General features: G+C 36.9%; 1 protein-coding gene across 5 annotated transcripts in view; it reads right to left on the bottom strand.

The window, feature by feature from the left end:
- RNF138 (ring finger protein 138) overlaps positions 1–24330 on the bottom strand; it is a 27373-nt gene continuing 3043 nt past the window's right edge. For 2 of the 5 annotated variants that reach the window (XM_066247383.1, XM_066247387.1), the window contains exons 3-8: positions 19640–19805; positions 18042–18157; positions 7040–7096; positions 5773–5884; positions 3794–3901; positions 1–2266 (exon numbers count right to left, since the gene is read on the bottom strand). In XM_066247383.1, the coding sequence (XP_066103480.1) occupies positions 2198–2266; positions 3794–3901; positions 5773–5884; positions 7040–7096; positions 18042–18157; positions 19640–19805 (628 nt within the window). In that variant the 3' untranslated portion in view covers positions 1–2197. The remainder of the gene's footprint in view (positions 2267–3793; positions 3902–5772; positions 5885–7039; positions 7097–18041; positions 18158–19639; positions 19806–24330) is intronic. The other 3 variants (XM_066247384.1, XM_066247385.1, XM_066247386.1) reach the window with 3 other exon arrangements.

The following is a 24330-nucleotide window of genomic DNA, read 5'->3' on the forward strand; positions in this document are numbered from 1 at the left end:
TAGGAGAAAACCACTTTTAATTGAAAAATAAAGTAATACATCTCAAATAAGACTGTTTAACAACATACACTATAATTTGTTGAGGAAAATTGCTTTCCTAAGTGGTACTGTGAAATTTAAGTATCAATACAGTTTCCCTCCTTTATTCTGACTCAGCAATAAGCATATTCAAAATCAGGACTTCCTCATGAATTAAACTGTAAATCTGTAAAGCCTATTCCTATTCCTGACCACTGACAAGAGGAGATTTTAAACAAATATTTCCATACTGAGGAGATGCAGATATTAGCAAATAAAGGCAATATTTTCTTCATGAAAAAGCTTATATGAAAGACACATAAAACTGTTACTGATATTGAAATAATCCACAAAATTCAAAACACAATTTCATCAAGATGACCTCTACTACAATTTTCTTTTGAAGAATTTCTCACATCAAAATGGTTTAACCTGACAGACTGGGAAGTATTAAACTTTGAAAGAAAGTACTAAAGTTATTGCTTTAAATTGGAAAAACCCATGGTCAAAAGTCTCTTTTTAAAGAGTTAAATAGCTATTCTTACAATTACATTCATGTAACCACAGAGAGAATGTTCCAAGCACATAGTAAACATCACTCTTGCGAATGACAGAACAAAGGCAATTAGTTCATTAAGATGTATGGCTTTTTGGTGACTGTTATTACTACCCATAAATAAACTCATTACTGTTTGACTGAAAAAGGTTTTTTACAAAACTTCACTTCCAAAATTAACATTTTTATTAAACCAAGTTAAAAAAATGTTCACTGTAGAAAATTCAACAAGGGTTTTAACAAAACCAAAATATACCTTTTTATACAATATATGTATATATTAGCAGCAAACTACTTCTGAGATTTTATGTTCATTTTGTTATTTTAAAGAAAACATAAACAATGTATATTAGTATGGAATGTGAACTAATCCACTCTTTATCATTTATTCTGTGATTTGGGCCTTCTAGTACAACTTATTTTATCATTCTCATTAATGAATACTAAGAACAAACCCAGTTTGACTAAAGAGTAGTGAAACAGAGTGGCTGGTAAAGTGTGTCTCCCTGCTTCATTGTCACACATTATCTTTGAAAACACATGAGCACCATATAAACAGGTAATTGTGTATGTGTGTAAACTCAATTTTTAAGGTGTAATAATATACAAAATGTTAATCAAATCAGATAAACACCAATCTCATATTGCTTATCTATTTTTAAATCTTAATAGAAACTCTGTATATAACCTGATAAACTGCATGCATATGTGAGTGTATCATACAAACACATCTTAAGTTTTGCTTGAATTTCCCAACTGAGATGAAGCCAGACTTCTCACTTATATATGTAGAACATACAACTGAATCACCAACAGAAAGTTTCTAATAAAATTTCTTCTTAGCTAATCAGAAATACTGGCTATTGAACATTCTGAAGCCAAAGACCTATAATTCAACTTAATATACTTTAGTCTTATAAATTAGTTAGCCAAACAAATAGGATTTGAAACTACTAACTGCTCATCAAAAAAGAAAAATTTCTCTTGATACTTCCTTCTAATAACAAATTAAAGAAAAATCTTTGCATTGAGCTTTTATTTTTTAAGCAGTTAAAATTATTAAAGTAATCTTACTAGTTTTCAAAAATACTAAATGTTATATAAATACCATGTTCTTATAGTTGAATTCTTCAGCTAGAATCTGTATTTAAAATTTTTCCTTTGGATTGTTTCATTTAGCACTTTAAGTCTCTATTCTGCAACTCTAATAACGGGCTCAGATCTGTCAGTTTTACATCAAGCACATCTTTCAGCATTTGCTACTGTGTTTTCCCTGTGTACAGTAACATCAATGGGAGAAACTGCACCAAATTTCAAAAGCAATATAATAAGGAAAAATTCAAGAATATGTAATATAAAAAATATAAATTACAACAAGGATTCCCTTTTCACCACTAATCAAATATAATCCTTTCAGTGCTTTTAAAGAAAATGTCTTAACATTCATTTTTTAACTTATCAAGAGAAAGAAATTTTAGATGGGCCAATTTTATTTTTCAACTAAAACAATGGACGGAGTTCTGTACTTTTGTTAATATACACATCAAGTGATTGAAATGGTGACCTCATGTAGTTTTCTCCTTAAAGATGGCACTTGCAGGTATAAAGATGCACAGATGTCCTTCAGATGTTTACTTGAAAAGATTCTTCAACAGCAGTTTGATATTGGGTTTCCTCATCTAGCTGAAGATTCTAAAAATAATAACATTAACATGTCAATATTCAATACTTTGCCCAATATATATTACACATCTTGACACACATTATACATAGCTGAAATAATTTATATTACAACATATATCCTTTAAAAATATAAGATTTAAATACATGAAATTTAATACAAAGTTAAGATTAATTATAATTATTTAGGATAACTGATAAACAATGAAATAATAAACAGAGAATCAGCAGAGAATGAAAGTTGAAAGTTAAAAGTATCTTATGATAAATCATTAATTCAAGGTATAGTTAAAGCTGACCATATTCATAAATTTTGTGTGATCTCTAGAAAACAATGACGTCTGAGGTAAATTCATTTTAAAGAAAATAAACATTTATTGAATCAAAAGAGTTAAGTAACAGCTTCTGAACCACCATCTCAAGCTCACTAAATCTTTGTTATACTACTGCTCCTTGATCTAAACAATTCTATTTGCTATTATATCCTGCAGATTTGCTTTAGAATAGGCTTCTACTTGACAATCTCAAATTATTAAAATTACATATTTTTCTATGGCAAGGTAAAACCTGCCAACTAGAAAGTGGTTCAGTAAAAAATGTTTTTATTTTTTCAAATGCAGTTCTCCAGACACAATAACTTTTTATACAACGAGAATGTAAGAATATAATTCATAAAAATGTCAAAATTATCATTGTAAACCTGAATTTTACATATTAGAATTATTTTGAACTAGTATGGTCAAAAATGTAAATTTCACAAAAATAAATATTTATCAAGAATGCTGTAATTTCAGCATTGGAAGGCAGAGAAAAATGTAAATTTTGTTCATGACATTGTCAGAATTGCACATGCCTGTGCTTATCTAACATGGAAACAAGTATCAGCTATTCTTTGTCAGAATTAATTTTAAATTAAATAAGTTTTAATTCATTCTAGGAATAAAATGCAGTATCACAATAGGTAAAACAAAAGCCACATCTAATTTTTGTAAAAAATTATCATGACACATTTGAGAGGCAGAAATTAACCCTCTGTTTTGCTGTGGGGATCCATTTTTACACTATGTAATTTTCCTCACTCACCCAGTTAAAGCAGTCAACTAAGGCCAAAATCTACCATTCAACCTGGCTTTACTTGATAATTAAGCTCCTTCATTTTTAAAAATGTACCTCATACACTAGGTATATCTATTCTAATGTGTTTAACAAGCAACTTACACTACATAAAAAAATATATCCTCCTTCATCTGTTGTACCAATTTTACTTCTCTTGCAATTACAGTTTTCCCTTACACAGGTTTCATATAAATCATTTTGTTAACCTGAGGGTTTGCTCTTCCTCTATTAATTATCTCTCTAGTACAGGTCTTGGACAATATATTGAACTTTCTACCAGTTCCATAAGCCAAAACAGAACTTGTTCAGTACATATACAGTATGATACAACAGCTTGCCTCAAAACTCAAGTCTAGACTAAAAAAGTTAACTTAATTTGAATACTTAAAACAGTATTTTCTTAATCTTGAAGAATTCACTTACCACAAATTCTCCATAATCAAACTGATGTCTCTGATTTAGATGACTAACGAAATTTCTAGTAATCTGGCTAGGATCTCCCCAAGGAAGAGACACACAAATAGGACACGTCTATGAGAAACAGTGTTTTAAATAAAATAAGAAAATGAAAATAAACGTTATAATTATTGAAGATATTAAAAGACAGGCTTACATTACCAAAAACACCTACATGAAAAACATTACTAAGGGCCAAATTCCAAGACAAATAATTGACCAAATAATCTAACACAGCAGAATTAAAAGAGAGATCTTATACATTCTACTACTTAAATCTCTAATTACATAACTGTTTCAAAAAACACCACATCTAGTCTTTAACAATATCAACTGTAATGGTAGTTATTATTAACCAATATTATAATCTCATTTGAGCCATACAGTGACTGTGATAATTATTATAAGCTTTATTTCATATATAAGTAAAATGAAAGTATAGTAAACTTTAAATTGTATCCCTCAGCTTTTAAAAGAAGTACATATTAAAAAAATGAATGGATGACATACTGAAATGAAATTTTAAAAAATTAACTGGACTCTAGCCAAAGTCTATGCTATATTGAACATAACAGAGAAACAAATAAAAATTTTCTGATGCAATATAAAACAAATAAAATCTATTAAATATGAGGTTTTTCCTAGAGACATCTTTGGCACTGTATTTGTTTAACAGTAACTGACCCTGTAGTAACGAGCAAAGTCGATGGTATGTCTTCCTTAGGCTATGAGAGCGTTTAAGGACATCCTCAATAGTTAAAGGCAATTTCTCTCACAGTATTTTTCTAGTTCATTCACTAAAACTGCTTAGAAATATCTACAATCCTTATTTTATTTATAAGATTTCCTTCTATTCTTATTTCTGAAGAAAATATTTATATATCAATGAACAGCTGAAAGGGAAGAATTTCTAGCTCAATTTCGACTTTTTCATTCACAATTGAAATTACTTACCTGTGAGAGTCATATTCCAAATGAGGAGCTGTAGGATCGTTAACACAATATTGGAATCCTGCACTCTGCACTATCTCCTTAACTCATCAAAAAGGTCTCACCACTTTCTTAAACACCCTCAAAATGGTATAAAAAAGAGATATATGCACCAAAAAGAAAGTATGATTCCTTTCCTTCCTTGCTGTATGAATTCATATACTAGATTCTTCAAGGATATAAATTTAAAATACCTAGGGCTTTATTCTTACTTATAATTTTCACCTACAGCAGATTCATCTGACCAGATCAAGCTGAATGTGTACAGACCATGAAACTAAGAAGCCCCAATAGAGCTGTATCTTGCCCTTCCTTGGTGATGAGCCCCTGTTCACTTTCTGTTATTTCACTCTTCTCCATACTATTCACCTACATAACCTTCACAGTATTTCCCTTTTTTTTTTTTTTTTTTTGTATTTTTCTGAAGTTGGAAACAAGGAGGCAGTCAGACAGACTCCCGCATACGCCCGACCAGGATCCACCAGGCACGCCCACCAGGGGGCGATGCTCTGACCATCTGGGACGTTGCGACCAGGGAGGGCCATTCTAGCGGCGGAGGCTGAGGCCATGGAGCCATCCCCAGTGCCCAGGCCAACTTTGCTCCAATGGAGCCTTGGCTGCGGGAGGAGAAGAGAGAGACAGAGAGGAAGAAGAGGGGGAGGGGTGGAAAAGCAGATGGGCGCTTCTCCTGTGTGCCCTGGCCAGGAATCGAACCGGGGACTCCTGTACACCAGACCAACGCTCTACCACTGAGCCAACCAGCCAGGGCCTAAGTATCTCCCTTTTATAAGTTACTGAAATCACATTTGTGCTCCAATCTTTCATCTTTTGTTGACAAAAATCTACCTTACAATAAAGCCCTTTTCAAATTTAAATCAAACCTGTTGCACACATGAGGTAAAATAAGTGAAAGAGCATACTTTAAGCAGAAGACTGTCTTAAACATATGTACTTACCACAGGAACTATCTGAAATAGGTGATTACTGTTACAGTGATCCAGTAAACGCTGTCTAGTAAAATTTGATTCTTGACACAAGGGACACTTAAAGGTGGGATGCCCAGAAGAACTAGAAAACAATTTTAAATGAAGTATACTTAATTTGAAATCACAAATCACAACACAGAAATAATGCTCTCCTGTCTTTAAACTAATTACTGTAAATTTATTAAAAAATTATACTTAGTAAACTATTTAAGATTCTCTAATTTGGGAAGGAAATGTTGTGTTGTGTTTTCAATAAATAATCTACATATGATAGATGCTCCCAATCTCAATGTACAGTACTGTTACTGTCTCAGTGTATTTTTTCATGGTATCTCTAGGTCAGGACTAAAACAAATCCAGATAGTCCCTGTATTAAGCAGTTACGTCCAAACACCTTAGTTAAGTAATTTGTGTGGGGCCAACAGATTCTTTTTTTCTTTTTTAAGACAGACAGACAGACAGGAAGGAAGGAAGAGAGATGAGAAGCATCAACTCATAGTTGCAGCACCTTAGTTGTTCACTGATTGCTTTTTCATATTTGCCTTGGGGGGGGGGAGTGCCTCCAGTCAAGCCAGCAACCCCTCTGCTCAAGCCAGTGACCTTGGGCTCAAACCAGCAACCATGAGGTCACATCTGCGATCCCATGCTCCAGCTGGTGACTCCCTGCTCAAGCCAGCAACCTCAGGGTTTCAAACCTAGGTCCTTAGCATCACAGGCCAACAGTCTATCCACTGTGCCACTGCCTGGTCAGGCTGTACCTTAAAATTTTTAAATATCCTGTGGTGTACCAGTTTGAAAACCCCCTATCTAAGAACTTAATTTTGAAAAGACTTCCATTGGTATTTTTAAGTATCCCAGTTTCTGAGAACCTAACATACAAAATTCCTAAGAAAAAGTGAAAAACAAAAAAGCACTGATCATCAGAATAATTATTTCAAAACATTTTGAAGATCATGCATCGCTGGTTTTTAATACCTCTGAATTTTGGCAAGGGACAGTTCAATATTGACAACTGTACCTAAATTATGCATGAAAGAAACCTAACCACAGTGAAAGAGGATAGCTAAAAACTCTTCTAATTTAGAGTGATCTGTAAAAGCAGTAATTACATCATTTATTTCTACATTAGTAAGCCCTAGCATTACGGCTGGTGATTTAACTGAATTAAAACATTTTTAACTTAAAAACCTATTATAAAGTAATAGTTACTAAAGTAGCAAGATTTTCAGAAGCTTACCTTGTATTCTCTTGGTAAGTTTCTATGTTATCAGATGTGGATGTTTCACTCCTATTACTTTAAGAAGCACAGTGTGTAAAGTTATTACCTCAAATTAATACAGCACATTATAGATTCATTTATTTGTACTGCTAATAAAGATGACTGATCCAAATTTGTTTGAAAAGCCTGAACCTCAAATCTTTCTGAACAAAATACATGCATGGCATTAATTACTTTTAAATAAATTCTGATAAGACTCCTATTGTGTCCTTATTCATGTCCTTCAAAATTAATTTATGCAGCTACTAAAGTATAGAGAATATAGAATTTTTCAGAATTACCTTAAACATTCATGATGTATCAGTATGGTATAAATACATGTATAGTTTTTATATAATCAAATATTATAGGCATACATGCTCAAATTTTTTCACTGATGAGGTATGCAATCATAAATTTGTTTTAAAGCACTTTAAAATCAAAATTAATGCCCTTTTAAAACAATGTCTCTTTCATTTCCTATTACAATTCTCTATTTCCCACTATTACTCTCATACCATTCTAGTCCTTCCTTTTTAAAAAAATTGATTTGAGAGAGAGGAAGAGAGAAAAACATCACTTTGTTGTTCCAATTTATTTATGCATTCATTGGTTGATTCTTGTCTGTGCCCTGACCAGGGATCGAACGCACAAGCTTGGCCTATTGGGAGGATGCTCTAACCAACTGAACTATCCAGACAGAGTCATTCGAGTCTTTCCTAATTTTCCCATATCATGTCTGGGCTATTACTGATAGCTACTCATTTACTCCAGAAATGCATGAATGGGTTCAACAAAAGAATCTACTACTGACACTATTTTATCAATTAAAAATAGGTATGTGAGACAGCCTCAAAATAAAGGCTTATTATACACAGCAAAGGAAACAAGTGGAAGGGCAAAATATGGAATAGGAGAAAATATTACAAGCAATGTTTCCAATAAAGGGTCAATATCCGAAATACATAGGGAACTCCTACAACTCAATAGCAAAGAAACTAATAACCTAATTGCAAAAGGACTAAAAACTTGAATAGAGACTTCTCCAAAGATGATAAACAAATAGGCAACAGGCACATGAAAAGATGCTCAACATCACTAATCATCAGGGAAATGTAAATCAAAACCATAGTAAGGTATCACACCTCACACCTGTTATGATAGCTATTTTTTTTTTTTAAAGACGGTGTTTGTGAGCATGTGAAGAAATTGGAACCTTTGTACACTGTTGGTAGAAATGCAAAAATAGTGTAGCTGCTACAGAAAATACTAGTGAGGTTCTTCAAAAAATAAAAACAGAACAACAATATATCTAGCAGTCCCACTTCTGGGCATTTATCCAAAAGGACTGAAATCAGGACCCTAAAGAATTGCAGCACTATTCACAATAGCCAAGATTTAGAAACAACCTTGTGAAAGGATAAAGAAAATATAATGGAATATTATTATTCAGCCTTAAAAGAAAAAGAAACCCTGCAAATGTGACAGCATGAAAAACAAGATTTTTTCTATATAGCAACAACAACAACAAAGTGACAGCATGAATAAACCTTGGGGACATTATACTAAGTAAAAGCCAGTCACAAGACAAATACTGCCATGATTCCACTTATATGAGGTATCTAAAATAGTCAAACTCTTTAGAAGCAAAGAATAGAATGATAGTTGACAGGGGATAGGGGAACGGGAAAGGGAAATGAATTGGTAATCAACAGGCATAAAACTTCAGTAATAAAACTTCAGTTATGCAAAATAGGTTCTAGAGATCTGTACAACATTGTGCTAAGGATAATACCATACTGTACACTTAAAAATCTGTTAAAAGGGTAGATAGCTCATATTAAGGGTCCTTACTACATTTTAAAAAAGAATAAAACTATGTATGACTATGTCACTTCATGATCAAATAAACGGTGATATTCCCCAAAGCAAAGTTTCCAAAATACTAAAGTACAGTGGTACCTTGAGATACGAGCAGACCAACATACAAATTTTTTTAAGATATAAGCTGTGATTCGGTCCATATTTTTGTTCGAGATCCGAGCGAAATTCTGAGATACAAGTCGTGATTCGGGAAGCTGCCCCTACTTGGCGCGTTGGTGCACGGGTCCAGTATCAGTAGCACAACACCAGCATCTCATTCTTTCTCACGTGTTACCCGCAGAATCAAATTGAATCTTGTGTGCTGTACTCATTCTTGCATCATTTTTGCATTTTTTGCTAACTCTTTTCGTGTGCTATCATGGGGCCGAAGAAAGTGAGTGTAAAGGACAGTGGTGAGAAGAAGAGAATGGTATCAATAGAAGTATAAAGCAAGAAATAATAGAAAAACATGAGCGTGGTGTATGAGTGACTGAACTGGCAAGACTGTACAATCACAATACATCTACAATTTGTATCATCCTTAAACAAAAGGATGCTATCAAAAGCGCAAATCCAGCGAAAGGAACTACAATTCTGTCCCAATTAAGGACAAATATCCATAAAGAAATGGAGAAGCTTCTGCTGGTGTGGATGAAAGAGAAAGAGCTAGCAGGAGACACAGTGACAGAGACTGTAATATGTGAAAAGGCATGTATTATTTACAGTGACTTGAAGAAGAAAGAACCATCAACCTCAAAAGAGGCAGCAGAAGATATGTTTAAGGCAAGTCACAATTGGTTTGAAAATTTCAAGAAGACATCTGGCATCCACTCAGTGGTGAGGCATGGTGAAGCTGCAAGTGCTGACGTTAAGGCAGCTGAGGAGTACATCACACGTTTTACTGCGCTTATTGCAAAAGAAGGCTACATCCCCCAACAACTGTTCAACTGTGACGAAGCAGGATTGTCTTGTAAAAAAATGCCCTGGAGGACTTTCATCACCGCAGAGGAGAAGCTGCCAGGCCATAAACCCATGAAGGACCATCTGACTCTTGCATTGTGTGCAAATGCTAGCAGTGACTGTAAAGTAAAGCCACTGCTAGTGTATTATTCCAAAAATCATCAAGCCTTTAAGACTTACAAGATTCTTAAAGAAAAACTGCAGGCTATGTGGCGCGCCAATGCTAGGGCATGGGTTACACGACAGTTCTTTACTGAATGGGTAAATCTCGTCTTTGGTCCTACAGTGAAGAAATATCTTCAAGAAAATAAACTCCTGATGAAAGCATTACTAATCCTTGAAAATACTCCAGCCCATCCATCTGGTATTGAAGATGACATTCTTGATGAGTTCAAATTTGTGAAAGTCCTCTACCTCCCACCCAACACGACTTCAATCTTGCAACTTATGGATCAGCAGGTCATTTCCAACTTTAAAAGCTTTCCACAAAGCACTTAGTCTGCCACTGCTTTGAGGTGACTGAGAATACAAATCTAACCCTTCTAGAGTTTTGGAAAGATCACTACAACATCATGATATGTTTACACATTATTGACTTGGCATAGCAAGAGGTTACAAGAACCTTGAACTTGGCATGGAAAAAGTTATTAGCCTGATGCAGACAGGGACTTCAAAGGATTCAAACCAGAGACCGAGACCGAGGTAGAAGCGTTGGAGGAGATTGTGTCCCCCGGAAAGTCGATGGGTCTGGAGGTAGATGTGGGTGATGTAAACGAGCTCGTCAAGGAACATGAGGAGGAACTCTCAACTGAGGAGTTTCAGGAGCTACAGATGATGCAACACACAGAGCTTCTGCCAGAGATTAGTAGTGAGGAGGAGGTAGAGTCAGAGGAAGTAATTTCTACAAGTGAAATTAAAGACATGCTGGCAATGTGGGAGAAGCTTTCAAGTTTCATTGAAAAGAAACACCCAGAAAAAGTTTCAAATGGTCGTGCTTCAGCACTTTTTAATGATACTTGTCACATTTCCATAACATTTTAAAAGTCAAGCAAAAACAAACCTCTATTGAATAAACAGATTTTTATTCAAAAGTCCTGCAAGTGAAAGTGCCAAAAGTGGAGCCAAAAAAGGCAAAAACAGGTGATGATTAAAGGAAAAGTAAGTAATGTTAAGCTTAGGTTAAGTTAAGAAAGTGCATTTTTTTACAATTAAATTTTTGTGGTTTCATTTTAAGTAAAGAAAGTGCAGTTTTAGTTTTGTTTAAAGAAAAAAAATGCAGTTTCAGTTTACATTTAGTGTTAAGAAAGTGCAGTTTTAGTTTACGTGTCTACAGTGCCTGCATCCCTTCCTCCCTCCCTCCCTCCTCCGCCATTCACCTCCACTAGCCGCACTCGTCTGTCTCCAAGGTAAGAATACAGTACTAAATAACACTTTTTTCTTTTAGTTCACATATTTTGTTATGCATTGGTAAAGTATATATATGTGTTTCTTAATTAAAAACATGTCTTTTTTCACAATTTAGGATGGTTTGGGGATATTTCACAGGGCTGGAACGGATTAAACCTATTTCAGTTATTTTAAGTGGGAGAATTTTTTTTTTTTTTTTTTTTTTTTGGTATTTTTCTGAAATTGGAAACAGGGAGGCAGTCAGACTCCCGCATGTGCCCGACAGGGATCCACCCGGCATGCCCACCAGGGGGCAATGCTACGCCCATCTGGGGCATCGCTCTGCTACAATCAGAGCCATTCTAGCACCTGAGGCAAGGCCACAGAGCCATCCTCAGCGCCCAGGCAAACTTTGCTCCAATGGAGCCTTCCTTGGCTGCAGGAGTGGAAGAGAAAGACAGAGAGGAAGGAGAGGGGGAGAGTGGAAAAGCAGATGGGCGCTTCTCCTGTGTGCCCTGGCCGGGAATCGAACCCGGGACTTCCGCATGCCAGGCCGACACTCTACCACTGAGCCAACCGGCCAGGGCCTTAAGTGGGAGAAATTTGTTTGATATATGAGTTGACTGACTTACGAGCTCGGTAACAGAACGAATTAAACTCGTATCTCAAGGTATCACTGTATCTCATTTCTAGTCTTTTTAGAATATGAAGAAAAAGGTCAAGTTCTATATTTATATGTTTTACAAAACAGCAAAAAGTATTTTCAATTTTGAGTAAAAAAAAATATTTACAACACATGTAATAAAGGATTATTCTATAAAATATATAAAGAGCATGACCAGGCAGTGGCACAGTGGATAGAGTGTTGGCCTGGGACACTAAAGACCCAGGTTCCAAACCTGGGGTCGCTGGCTTGAGCCTTGGCTCATCTGGCTTGAGCAAGGGGTCACTGGCTCAGCTGGAGCCATGTGGCACAGCTGGGTCAAGGCACATGAGAAAGCAATCGATGAACAACTAAGGTGCCAGAACTATGAGTTGATGCTTCTCATCTCTCTCCCTTCCTGTCTGTCTCTCTAAAAGGAAAAAAATATATATATATATATGTGTGTGTGTGTGTGTGTGTGTGTGTGTGTGTGTGTGTTTGTGTGTGTGTCACACACCAGATTCCTTAATAGTTATTTAGCTACTTAAAATGTTTAACATCTTGACCCGGGTTCGATTCCCGGCCGGGGCACACGGGGGAGGCGCCCATTTGCTTCTCCACCCCCCCCTTCCTCTCTGTCTCTCTCTTCCCCTCCTGCAGCCGGGGCTCCATTGGAGCGGGGATGGCCCGGGCGCTGGGGATGGCTCCTTGGCCTCTGCCCCAGGCGCTGGAGTGGCTCTGGTCATGGCAGAGCATCGCCCCCTGGTGGGCAGAGCGTCGCCCCTGGTGGGCGTGCCGGGTGGGTCCCGGTCGGGCATGTGCGGGAGTCTGTCTGGCTGTCTCTCCCTGTTTCCAGCTTCGGAAAAATGCAAAGAAAAAAAAAATGTTTAACATCTTGAAGAAAAAGCTATTAGGAATATAAGACGGCTTGCAACTTTCATTCTTTCAGTCTTTGTGAAGAGGTGTTTTTGAACTAAACTGTATGAGTTTACTGATACCCAGTTGTTAATATTTACAAAGAGTCAAGATTAGTAGGAAAAGCCTGAAAACAAACCAAGTAATTTCCAAGGAAGATAAAATAGAAATGTGTTTTAGTTTATCTTAATAATTACATGCATCTTTCTTTTCTGCTCCTCCTCCTCACTTCTAGTGGCTAAAGAAAACCGTAAAAATATAGTCTCATATATTAAAAGCAGAATCTTATTGTTATGAACTAGAAATGGCCTTAGTAAAACAAATAACACTGCTATATAATTACCATGAGAAACTACCTGTGCAAATGCAATAATTTTGTTAAACATCCTCCAACATTAGTTTATAGTAATAGTTCTACTCTGAGTGATCTGATTGAAATTGGTGCTAGTTCATTTTGAATCACTCAACTGAAAGTTATACTACTTATAAGTACGGAAAAGGGGATTATAATCCATCCCTGCATATTCAATATCATGTAGAGTGTGCCCAGTAATCAGAAAGTACAATAAATACATGTTGAATAATGAATTGGTCTATGGATATTTTCTGAAATATTGACTGCTGAGATAGCTACACATAAATAGCACTTTAAGAATTATCATAACCATAAAGTTCAGGTTTCTTTTTTTTTCACTGTATTTATTGATTTTAGCAAGAGATAAAGGGGGATAGAGAGAAGGTAGGGGGGAGAGAAAAGGGGGGGAGAGAAGGTGGAGGAAGAGGGAAAAGGTGGGGGGGGCAGTCAGGGGAGAGGGAAACATTGATTTGTTGTTAGAGTTCAGAGTTTAAATCACCCATTTGTACTTATGAGAGAACACTACAAACTATATTCTAAGAAAACACAGGTTATACTCTGAGGTGGTTCTTTTAATTTGTTAGAGAGGTCCTTATTAAAGTAATGATGCTTCGTAAGATGCCACCAAAACCTACTCAACTATTAATTACACCATATGGACCTACTCTTAATCAGCAATGCTTGACAAAGAGCAGAAACTTTAAATTCTCCAAAATCAAATTTATCAAAAGTCTATCTGCTAGAAATAATATCCAGGGAGAACTGCCTGCATGTATACCTTGTCCATTTGACCATCACACCTAGATTAAGCCAGAATATCACAGAAAAGCCCCTGAAAGAAAAGCTTTAAAAAAGTTGCAATAATGCCCTGGTCAGTTGGCTCAGTGAATAGAGCGTTGGCCCAGCTTATGGACATCCCAGATTCGATTCCTGGTCAGGGCACACAGGAGAAGCAACTATCCACTTCTCTGCCCCTACCTCTCCCCCTTCTCTTCCTCTTTCGCTTCTCTCCCTCTTCCCGTCCCGCAGCCAGTGGCTTGATTGGTTCTAGTGTGGCCCCAGGTGCTTAGGATGGCTCAGTTGGTCAGAGCACATCAGCCTCAGGCACAAAAAATAGCTCAGTTCTCAAGTATCGGCCTCAAGTTGGGGTTGCCACGTGCGTCCCGGCCAGGCTGCATGTGGGAATCTGTCACTTGTCTCCCCTTCTCTCACTTGAAAAAAAAAATTACAATAAGGTATATGATAGTCTACACTGAAGGTCTTTAAAGTATAGCCATATGTAACAAGAGAAAAGTTAGGAGATACTTGTTTCTCAGACTCCTTTTGAGAAAAAAAATGCCTTAACTGACTGCATCCCTCTCCAACTGCCCTCTCCACAGAGTTTTCTTTCTCCAAGTTCTGTACCTACTTCCTCCCCTTCCATTTCCAGTAGACCCAGAGTATATCACTATTCTTTGTGATTTCCTATCACCACACATAGTATACCTGGTACCCTACTCTTTGAAGAGAGTCCCTTTACCAAATTTTCCTCTAACTACCTAATTTAAGAATACTATCTGTTTCCTGCCAAGATTCTCACTATATTCTCTTATATTTCTTACCATTAAAAAAAGAAAAAGAAAAAAAAAGTCTTTTCCTTCCTTCACCAATCTACTTTCAAAAATTTAAAAACAAACTCAATTTTTCCATTGCAATTAGAATTTTGTATAGGATATACATATGAACAACCCCATATGTTTAGTTGGAGCACTAAGGGACAGTTCTATGAAGAGGAAGAAGTTCTAAAGTTCAGGAAAGATTTCAGAGTAGCTAACTCTTGGTTTAAGTCTTCAAAGAGAAGGAAAAGTCCACCAACTGGCAAAGTGTGGATTGCAGTGGTAAGGAAAGGGAGCACTATTGGTAAAAGTATGGAAAGAGTGATGATGATGATGATGATGATGATGGTGACAAACTAACATTTACCAAAGAAGGTACTATTCAATATGCTTTACTTGTATTAATCTATATATTGACTATTGAGTGACCCAATGAGGTGCTAATAGTATCTTCACCACCACCTACTTTTTTTAAACAGATGAGAAAACTGAGGTACAGTTTCTTGCCAAAGTCATACTATTTCTAAGTGACAAAGCCTGGGCCTTAAGCAGTCTGGCTCCAAGCCTTTATTTTTATTTATTTTATTTTCTTTCTTTTTTTTTTTTTTTTTTTTTTGTATTTTTCTGAAGCTGGAAACAGGGAGGCAGACAGACTTCCGCATGCGCCCGACCGGGATCCACCCGGCACGCCCACCAGGGGGCGATGCTCCGCCCATCCAGGGCGTCGCTCCGTCGCGACCAGAGCCACTTCAGTGCCTGGGGCAGAGGCCAAGGAGCCATCCCCAGCGCCCGGGCCATCCTTTGCTCCAATGGAGCCTCAGCTGTGGGAGGGGAAGAGAGAGACAGAGAGGAAGGAGAGGGGGAGGGGTGGAGAAGCAGATGGGTGCCTCTCCCGTGTGCCCTGGCCGGGAATCGAACCCGAGACTTCCGCACGCCAGGCCAACGCTCTACCACCGAGCCAACCGGCCAGGGCCTCCAAGCCTTTATTTTTACCCACTAAGTTATATTGCTTCTCAAGGATGGCAAGGGTAAACACAAAGAATTCAACATAGCTAAGGTATAGGATGCAATGATGGGAAGCCAAGAAAGATAAAGGCTAAAAAGAAAGGCAAGTGACAGATCAGAAAGGGCTTTAGAATAAGAAATTTTGTTTTGTAAGCCAGTTGTATTTAGATCATGATACCCATTAAGCATCTTGACCTCTCTCCAGAAAAATGCACATAAACAAAAATTTAGCAGCTTAGGTCATTTAGAGCCTTTAGCAACCCATGGAACCTTGAATGAGAAAGACTGTTATGGAATCATGGGAAGTCACTGATAAGGTACAGGGAGAAAGGTACAAGACAAGGAGAATAATCAGAATGGCACTTCTGAAATACCACACTGTAGCAAGAGTATATAGGACAGATTAGAGGACCACTATCTAAAGGACTGTTGCAATAAATTCAAGTGAGAGATGATGAGGGCTTGAGGTAGGGATGTGACAATAGAGCTAGAAAAGAAAAGCACAGATGAGAAATAACTATTAAGAATCAAAGGTATCTATGACCAATTAGATCTGAGGAGGAAGAAGGAAGAAGGCATATCTCCTAAGAAAATTCAGTCATTAACAAGCAGAGTGTAGAATTCATATATATTAAGAACTATGCTAAGAGCTGGAGATACAATGTTGAACCAGACAAATACCATCCCTGCACTTAAGAATAATCTCTTGAGTTAATAACAAATTGTTGAGTAATTTCAATATAGAAGTATAACAACAAAGCAGCGAAAAGGGATGAAGGAACCAAAGGGATTTTTAAAAATCTCATGATGAAGTGACCAATTTCATCTAATAACACTAAGTAAAATGAGAACATGAAAGGATTTTGTAGACTAGGCAATCAGAAAATTACTAAAGACCTTTATCAGAACAGTTTTAACTGAGGAGGAGCGAAAATACCTGGCTATGTATGAATCATTAAATTACCAAAAATTAGCAACATGTGAAATGAATTGCAACTAAAATAAAATGTTTAGAGTCTCTGCCTAACACCTGGGGCCTTTCTATAATACTGCCTATACTGCCTTTCTTGATACAATTGTGTTTGAGCTTGCTATTGAGTTTTTAAAAATGAAACACTTCAGTGCTAGGGATACATGCAGCAATGGTAGTAAAGAAAAGGAAATAACCCAAAAATGAGGATAGTAGTTACCTCTGGGGATATGGGATTTAGATGGTCACAGGCTCAAAAGGAGATTCTAAGGTCCTAAAAATATTTTAGTTTTTTACTTGAGTTAGTGGGTAAGTAGGTATTTATCACTATTTTTTAAAACCCACATGCATTTCGGCCATTCTTGAAATACATTTCATAAAATGTCTAATATACATACATCTGAGACAATAAGGTACAAATCAAGTCAAAACCTAGTTTTTAAAAAATTGAAACTAAAATAGAAGACTTTAATAGTACCAGGTGTATTATTAAATAAAATGTCATATACTTTTACATGACATCTTATTACCAGAGTAAAAATCTCAAACAACTGTATTCCTTAGGTAGCTAAAATGATTCCAGATTGTAAATACATTACTAAAATAAATTTTTTTCTAATTTTTAAATAATTTCAGTTGCAGAAAAAAACAGCCTTCAGCTCTGCCTGATGAGTGGGGGTGCAGTGGATAGAGCATCAACCTGGGATACTGAGGTTCCAGGTTCAAAACCCTAATGAGAACAAACTCATCTGGCTTGAGCACAGGGTGGCCGATTGCTCTGAAAAAGGGCACTGGCTTGAGCCCAAAGGTCACTGGCTTAAAGCTCAAAGTCACCAGCTTGAGCAAGGAGTCCCTAGGTTGGCTTAAACTCCTGCCCTGTCATCATGTCATATATGAACAAGGCATACAAAGCAATCAATGATCAACTACAGTGATGCAACTACAAGTGAATGCTTCTCATCTCCCTCCCTTCCTGTCTCTGTCTCTCTCTCAAATAAATAATTTTAAAATAAGAAAATAGCCTTCAAAACTCAAGCTTATTTTTAATTCAAAAAAGTGTATATTTTCCTAAAATGATTTTTAAATAATACAAGCTTAAGTATATAATAAAGTTGATCTACCAGATGTAATCTTACATGTATCAAACTTCTGAATACACAAATGATATAGTTCTCATACAATTTCACTTTAAAAACACAGACAAACAAAACATACCTTATCATATAGTTCCCAAAACAATTTCCATTTCAACTATAAACATTCTCTTTTTAAGAATAAATCTTACTTACCTGTTCCCTACTGAATCTTGAGAAATCTGAAAGTTTGGAATGATAGCAGAAACACCATATTCATCTTGATACTTCTTACAAGATTTGTAATGATGTCTCATGCGATAGAATTTAATCTGTAAATTATTAATTAAAATGTAATATGATCTTTATTTTTGTATTATTCTTCAATTTAAAAAAATTTTTAATTTATTGTGCTAACATGGTTTCAAGTGTCCTACAGAATATAAGACCCTCAACCTGCCACACCATGCCTCACCCTAAGCAAAGTCTCTTTCCATCCCCATTTCACCCCCTTTGCCCGCCCTCCCCCACCTTCTTCCCCCCTTTCCCTTAGGACTTGTGACTTTTAATTGAAAATGGAACCCACAAGATTTGAGACACTGTCAAAAAGAGAAAAAAGAGAAAAATAGATAACTAAATATTCCATTTAAACAAAAGGTTCTTGTTAAGTAAATGATTTAATTCTTAATATGTTTCTGTCTGTTAAATGCAGAGAAGAGCCCATCAGTCTGTAAACTCACTGCAAAAACATTAATTTTAGACTTGAAACAATACTACTAATTACTGTATAGACAAAAAATAAAAGTACTACTAAGATGCCTCATGGTATAGGGTATTTCTTTATTCTTTTTCTACTGCAACTTGGAAGAGTTAGAAGGCATTTTAAAAGAAGTACATTCCTCAGTTAACACCTGGAACATTTCTCAGTTTCTCACTGAGGAGTAGAGCCAAAAATCTCTCAAGTGTATTTTCCAGCTTCACTTCTTTGTGCTGTCTGTTAAGACCTCCCTCAAAGAGATGGAAACACAGATCTGACTTGTGTGAATGCATGAAATAGCGACTGGTTTTATTCACTATTTTAGCTGTTTGAAAAAGTGGTTGTGCTAAATCCATAAACACATGAATATACTCAAAGCCTAACTACACTTCACCATTACACACCCTCTTCAAATGACAGAACAATAAATTCAGACTGGAGAATTAATGCCAGTTAATTACAACTGCTCACAAAAATGAGGGGATATTTTATTGCTGCATATTAATTTTGAAATATCCCCTCATTTTTGTGAGCAGTATATCTGTCAGTGCCTCATTTTCCCACTTGTTCCTTAAAACCTAAGGAAAGTCTTCTGACCAGATATTTTGTGACTTCTTAGACAAAACACAAATACACAAGTTAAGTGGGCAGCTAATGAATTCCATGACGACATAAATCTCTTTGGCCATTTCTACATGCAAAATTGCAATGACACCACTACCACCAGAAAAACTATTTAATGGTTGAATTTAAATGAGTTAAATGCCAGCTTGCTCATTTAGTTCATCAGTAGATAACAAAGAAGTAATTACTCTGAGAAAAAAAGAACATGCTAAAAATTACGGAAAATTCAGAGATTGTATCTTTCAGTCTCTGTTCTCAATAAATTTATAATCTATAGCCACAGAATTTTTGGAATTTTTTTTTTGGGCCTTTTCATCCCAATTCCCAATTAAAATCACTTCTTTCTCTTTAAAACAGCACCCACCAAGAATATTCAGACAAAAATTTCAGGGTAGAAACTTGACTTTCAAGAGCTATGTCACATTCACTATACCTGTTTTGCACAGCACCTGCAGCTACCAGACAACTTCCTCATGATATTTTCAAGGTCTAAGGCCCGTTCAGGACATGCTCTTTCTCTTCTAGTCACATTTCCACGACAGAGGGGACAATGTATTCCGCTTTCTCTCATTGCAGTCAGGAAACATTTTCTACAGAAACTAAACCAAACATTTGTGACATGTTAACTACAGAAAGAAGTTTTAACATTTGTATGATTAAACACAAACAAGCAATTATGGATATACATTCACACTAAAGGAGTTAAGCTATTCACATATATATAAATCTCAGAATTTAAAAACTATTTGTATTTCTCAGAGTATAAGACTAATCACTGGACTAGATGGGAATATAAAAGAAACTACACTCAAGCCTGTTTAAAGCTTTTAACATAATATATGAAAAATAAATATTAATAGTGTATCACATTCTCAGAGAAAGCATACAAGCTACAAAAGAATAACAGGATCTCATCCTGCCTATGGCATTTAACAGTTGTGTGATCTCACACTGGATCTCTTCCTCTCCTTACAAAATCAAAGCATGGACCATATCAGCTTTTGTCTAAAATTAATATACTTCGATCCTTGGTCAGGGCACATATAAGAATCAACCAATAAATGCATAAATTACAAATTAACAGCTACACATCACTTAAATCTTAGCAACAATATCACTTCCTCAAAAAACAGCAAGGCATCACCTTGTTATTATATGTGACTTTCATTGTAATGGAATTTGCCTCTAACAATGTACAAGAGTTATATATTTCCTTGACCATTCACAAATGGGAAGAAAGGAGGTCTGGTTCAAAGAACGTTTGAAGATTACAAAGGAAAATACCAAAAGAGATAAATACCTTACTACTTTGCCAGTTTATACCTTCCTCTGAAAACTTACTTTGAATACCTGCTCAACTTTAACATTCTTTTTTACTTATTTATTTGTTTTTTTTATTACAAGAGAGACAGACAGCCAAAAAGACATGAAGGAAGAGAAATGAGAAGCATCAACTTGTAGTTGCAGCACTTTAGTTATTGATTGATTGCTTCTCATATGTGCCTTGACCAGATGGCTCCACCCAAGACAGTGACCTTGGGCTTCAAGCCAGCAACCTCTGGGCTCAAGCCAGCGACCATGTGATCATGTGGATGATCCCACACTCAAGCTGCTGACCGCACGCTCAAGCAAGATGAGCCCATGCACTAGCCAACAACCTCAGAGCTTCGAACCTGGGACCTCAGGGTCCCAGGTCAACCCTCTATCCACTGCGCCACCACTGGTCATGCTCAACTTTAATATTCTTAATTCAATTTTACATGCTTTTCAAAATATTCCATCTGACCTAAGCATCTGACACTGACTACTTTTATTTTTTGTTTCCATTGTCACATTTCATCTTGTGTTTTTTTTATCCTGTCTATTCTTTCTTAGGCTGCACCTTTCTACAGTTCATATTTAAAAATATATTCTCCAGCCAATAGAAAGGAAAACTATATGGCCCTGGCTGGTTATCTCAGCAGGCTAGAGTGTTGTCCAGAAACCAAGGTTGTGGGTTCAATCCAGTCAGGGCACATATGGGAAGTGACCAATGAATGCACAACAAAGTGGAACAACAAAATGAATGCTTCCCTCTCTCTCTCTCTCTCCTTTCCTTTCTCTGTCTCTCTAAAATCAATCAATAAAAAAATAAGTAAATTTAAACAAAAGGAAAACTATATATATCCATGTAAAATGAAAATACAAATTTATTCTTCAGCACTTTGTTCTATCTGGCCCTCTGCTATCACTCAATTTATATACCTCTTTCTGTGACTATGTCCATACTCACCATTTTAGCTCCATATATGGGTATATATATGTATACACACCTAACTATTGAACATGCATTCATCAAATCTTACACAATAGCCTTAAAATGTCAGAAATCTCTTCTGTCCAGTCCCAGTATCATTATCTTGGTTCAGTTGCAATCATTTCTCTGTCTGACAGCAACAGATAACCTCTTCACTAGTTTCACCACTAACAAATTGGACCTCGCTACTAAAGAGAACTTTCTAAAACTGAAATGTGACCATGCTACTACTCCCCTGCCAAAAATTATTGGTCTGTATGGCTTTCAGGAAAAAGTTTTGGCTTACATAAATTCCTGCCAATATCTCTAAGCTCTATCTCCACTACATTCATCCTTTGGCTTCAGCCAAATTTTGTAGTCCAGATATAGTCATCCTCTGTAATCCCTGCCTGCCTCTGCATATGCTATAAACCCCATCTGGGTATTACCCTAGAAACTCTAAACACTAATTCTAACCTAAAGTATTACTTCATCCAGGAAATCTCCCCTACACTCAGGCTGACTTAGAGTCCTGCTCTCAACGCTCACATAAAATGTTCTACCTAAATCTCTTTCCTATCAATCACATTCATGTATGTAGATAGGTCTTCTCTATTAGACTATTAACAGGCTCCAGGGAAAGAGCACTTTGTATTCCCTGTTCTTGACATATAGAAAGCATTCAACAATTGTTGAAGTAACAAATGGGCAGTAAATGGAAATTTAAATTTTGATGAAGCTATTCTAACAATAATGAACTTGCTACTCTGACAAGAATAGTAGCAGCAAATCATTTGCCACTGTTGAAATGGTAACAAAAACTTAATTTTCTGACACACAGTACCACAGTGACCCAAAACCATTACTATCTCATTTCGCACTACCCATCAATCAAGAACTGACTTTGTAGCTAAATATAATTGTTTAAAAGGCACAAGTTTGTCCTTTGTGAAAAGAGAAGAGCAAATAACATTGTAAACTATATTATTTAAAAAGTGAATTCTATTTCCCCACCTCACTCCTTGCAGTCAGTCAGGCCATATTGCAACATTACCACTCCTTCCAAGTAAAACTTCTCTCCCCTCTGCTTTAATTCATTGTTCAGCCAGAACCTAGAGTAACTGTGTATAAGGGAGCAAAGCAGAGGAGATGGAAGAGGGTGTCGGAGCAGTGTTCATTCCTCTCATCAACAAAATGTGTTCATACTTAGTCTGTTCACATCCAAGCTCAATGAGTTGATTTGAGAAAGGTCCTCAACAGTCATGTGCAATCTGTTCCACAGCCTTGAGGTCAAGCCAAATTTTACTCTGATTTTAAGTGCCCCACAAAGGAAGTGGGCTTGAGCAAACTGCTTGGAATTTTCAAGGGAGCTAGAGATTACCAAGAGTTCTAGAAGCTCAACGACCTGGAGAGTAACTGAAATGATTCTGTCCAGAAAAAAAATTTACGTTCTCTCACTTTGCCCTTCACTCCCTCCCTTCCTTTCATGCAGTGCCAGCACAAGCACAGGAAAGGCATCAAGTTATAATAATGATTACTGACAGGAAAGGTGAAATAAAACAAACAAATATGCATTGTGGCCTAGACATCTCAAAATATTTTTCTAACAATCTGCTTTTGTTGCTCCAAATAATAAAGGAATCTCACATTGACATTCATCTCCCTTAAACAACAAAGACATAAACAGTGTAACTTCTATCATGTAAGGCTACATACTCTTGGCTCACACAACTACCACAAAAAATAGGAAAAAGGTAGGCAGTACAACTAGGACTGAAGATCAGAAAGAGAAGAGTGGGTATCAAGAATGTAATTTCTGGGCCCTGGCCGGTTGGCTGGTGGTAGAGCGTCAGCCTGGTGTGCGGAAGTTCCAGGTTCGATTCCCGGCCAGGGCACACAGGAGAGGCGCCCATCTGCTTCTCCACCCCTCCCCTTCTCCTTCCTCTCTGTCTCTCTCTTCCCCTCCCGCAGCCGAGACTCCATTGGAGCAAAAAATGGCCCGGGCACTGGGGATGGCTCCTTGGCCTCTGCCTCAGACGCTAGAGTGGCTCTGGTCGCAACAGAGCGACGCCCCGGAGGGGCAGAGCATCGCCCCCTGGTGGGCGTGCTGGGTGGATCCCGGTCGGGCGCATGCGGGAGTCTGTCTGCCTCCCCGTTTCCAGCTTCAGAAAAAATACAAAAAAAAAAAAAGGAATGTAATTTCTGTCCTGGTGGGTGAGCCTGGTTGATTCGAGCACTGGCCCAGTATGCCAAGGCTATGGGTTCGAACTCCACTCAAGGCACATGCAAGAATCAATCAATGAATGCATAAATAAGTGGAACAATAAATCTATGTTTCTCTTCCTCCCTTCCTCTCTCTCTCAAATCAAAAAAGAATGAAATGTCTGAGTAACCCAAAATTATATCCCTTCTTTACAGAACTATAGAACCTCCCTTTCCAAAAAAAAAGGAGAAAGAAATGTATTTAGAAACTTGTTTGATTCTTCTCAGCTACTTGCAAGCCTGAGTGTGTATTCTTTCAAAATAAAGATGCCCCGACCTCACCTGCCAGAAATTTTTCTGTAAGTTTGGAACGGAGCCTGAGAATTGGTATGTTTACTTAAAAAGTTCCCCAGGGACTCTGACCCGCAGCCAGGTTTGTCGGAAGTATCTTTACAAGAACGGCTCCTTCTAACCTTTACTGACACTCCAGCTGTCCATAAAGTTATCGAAGTTTTTCCTATAAATATGACAGATCGAACGGCAGGACACCTCACCTACCCCCCGTGTCCTCCCCCATCCCTAGAGTAACGTTACTGCCTTGTTTTCAGGTCATTCCTCCTAAAGGCAGTCCTCCCTTCTCACCTCCA

Source organism: Saccopteryx bilineata, chromosome 11 (genome assembly GCF_036850765.1).
Source record: "Saccopteryx bilineata isolate mSacBil1 chromosome 11, mSacBil1_pri_phased_curated, whole genome shotgun sequence".
In the NCBI taxonomy this organism is placed as follows: Eukaryota; Metazoa; Chordata; class Mammalia; order Chiroptera; family Emballonuridae; genus Saccopteryx; species Saccopteryx bilineata.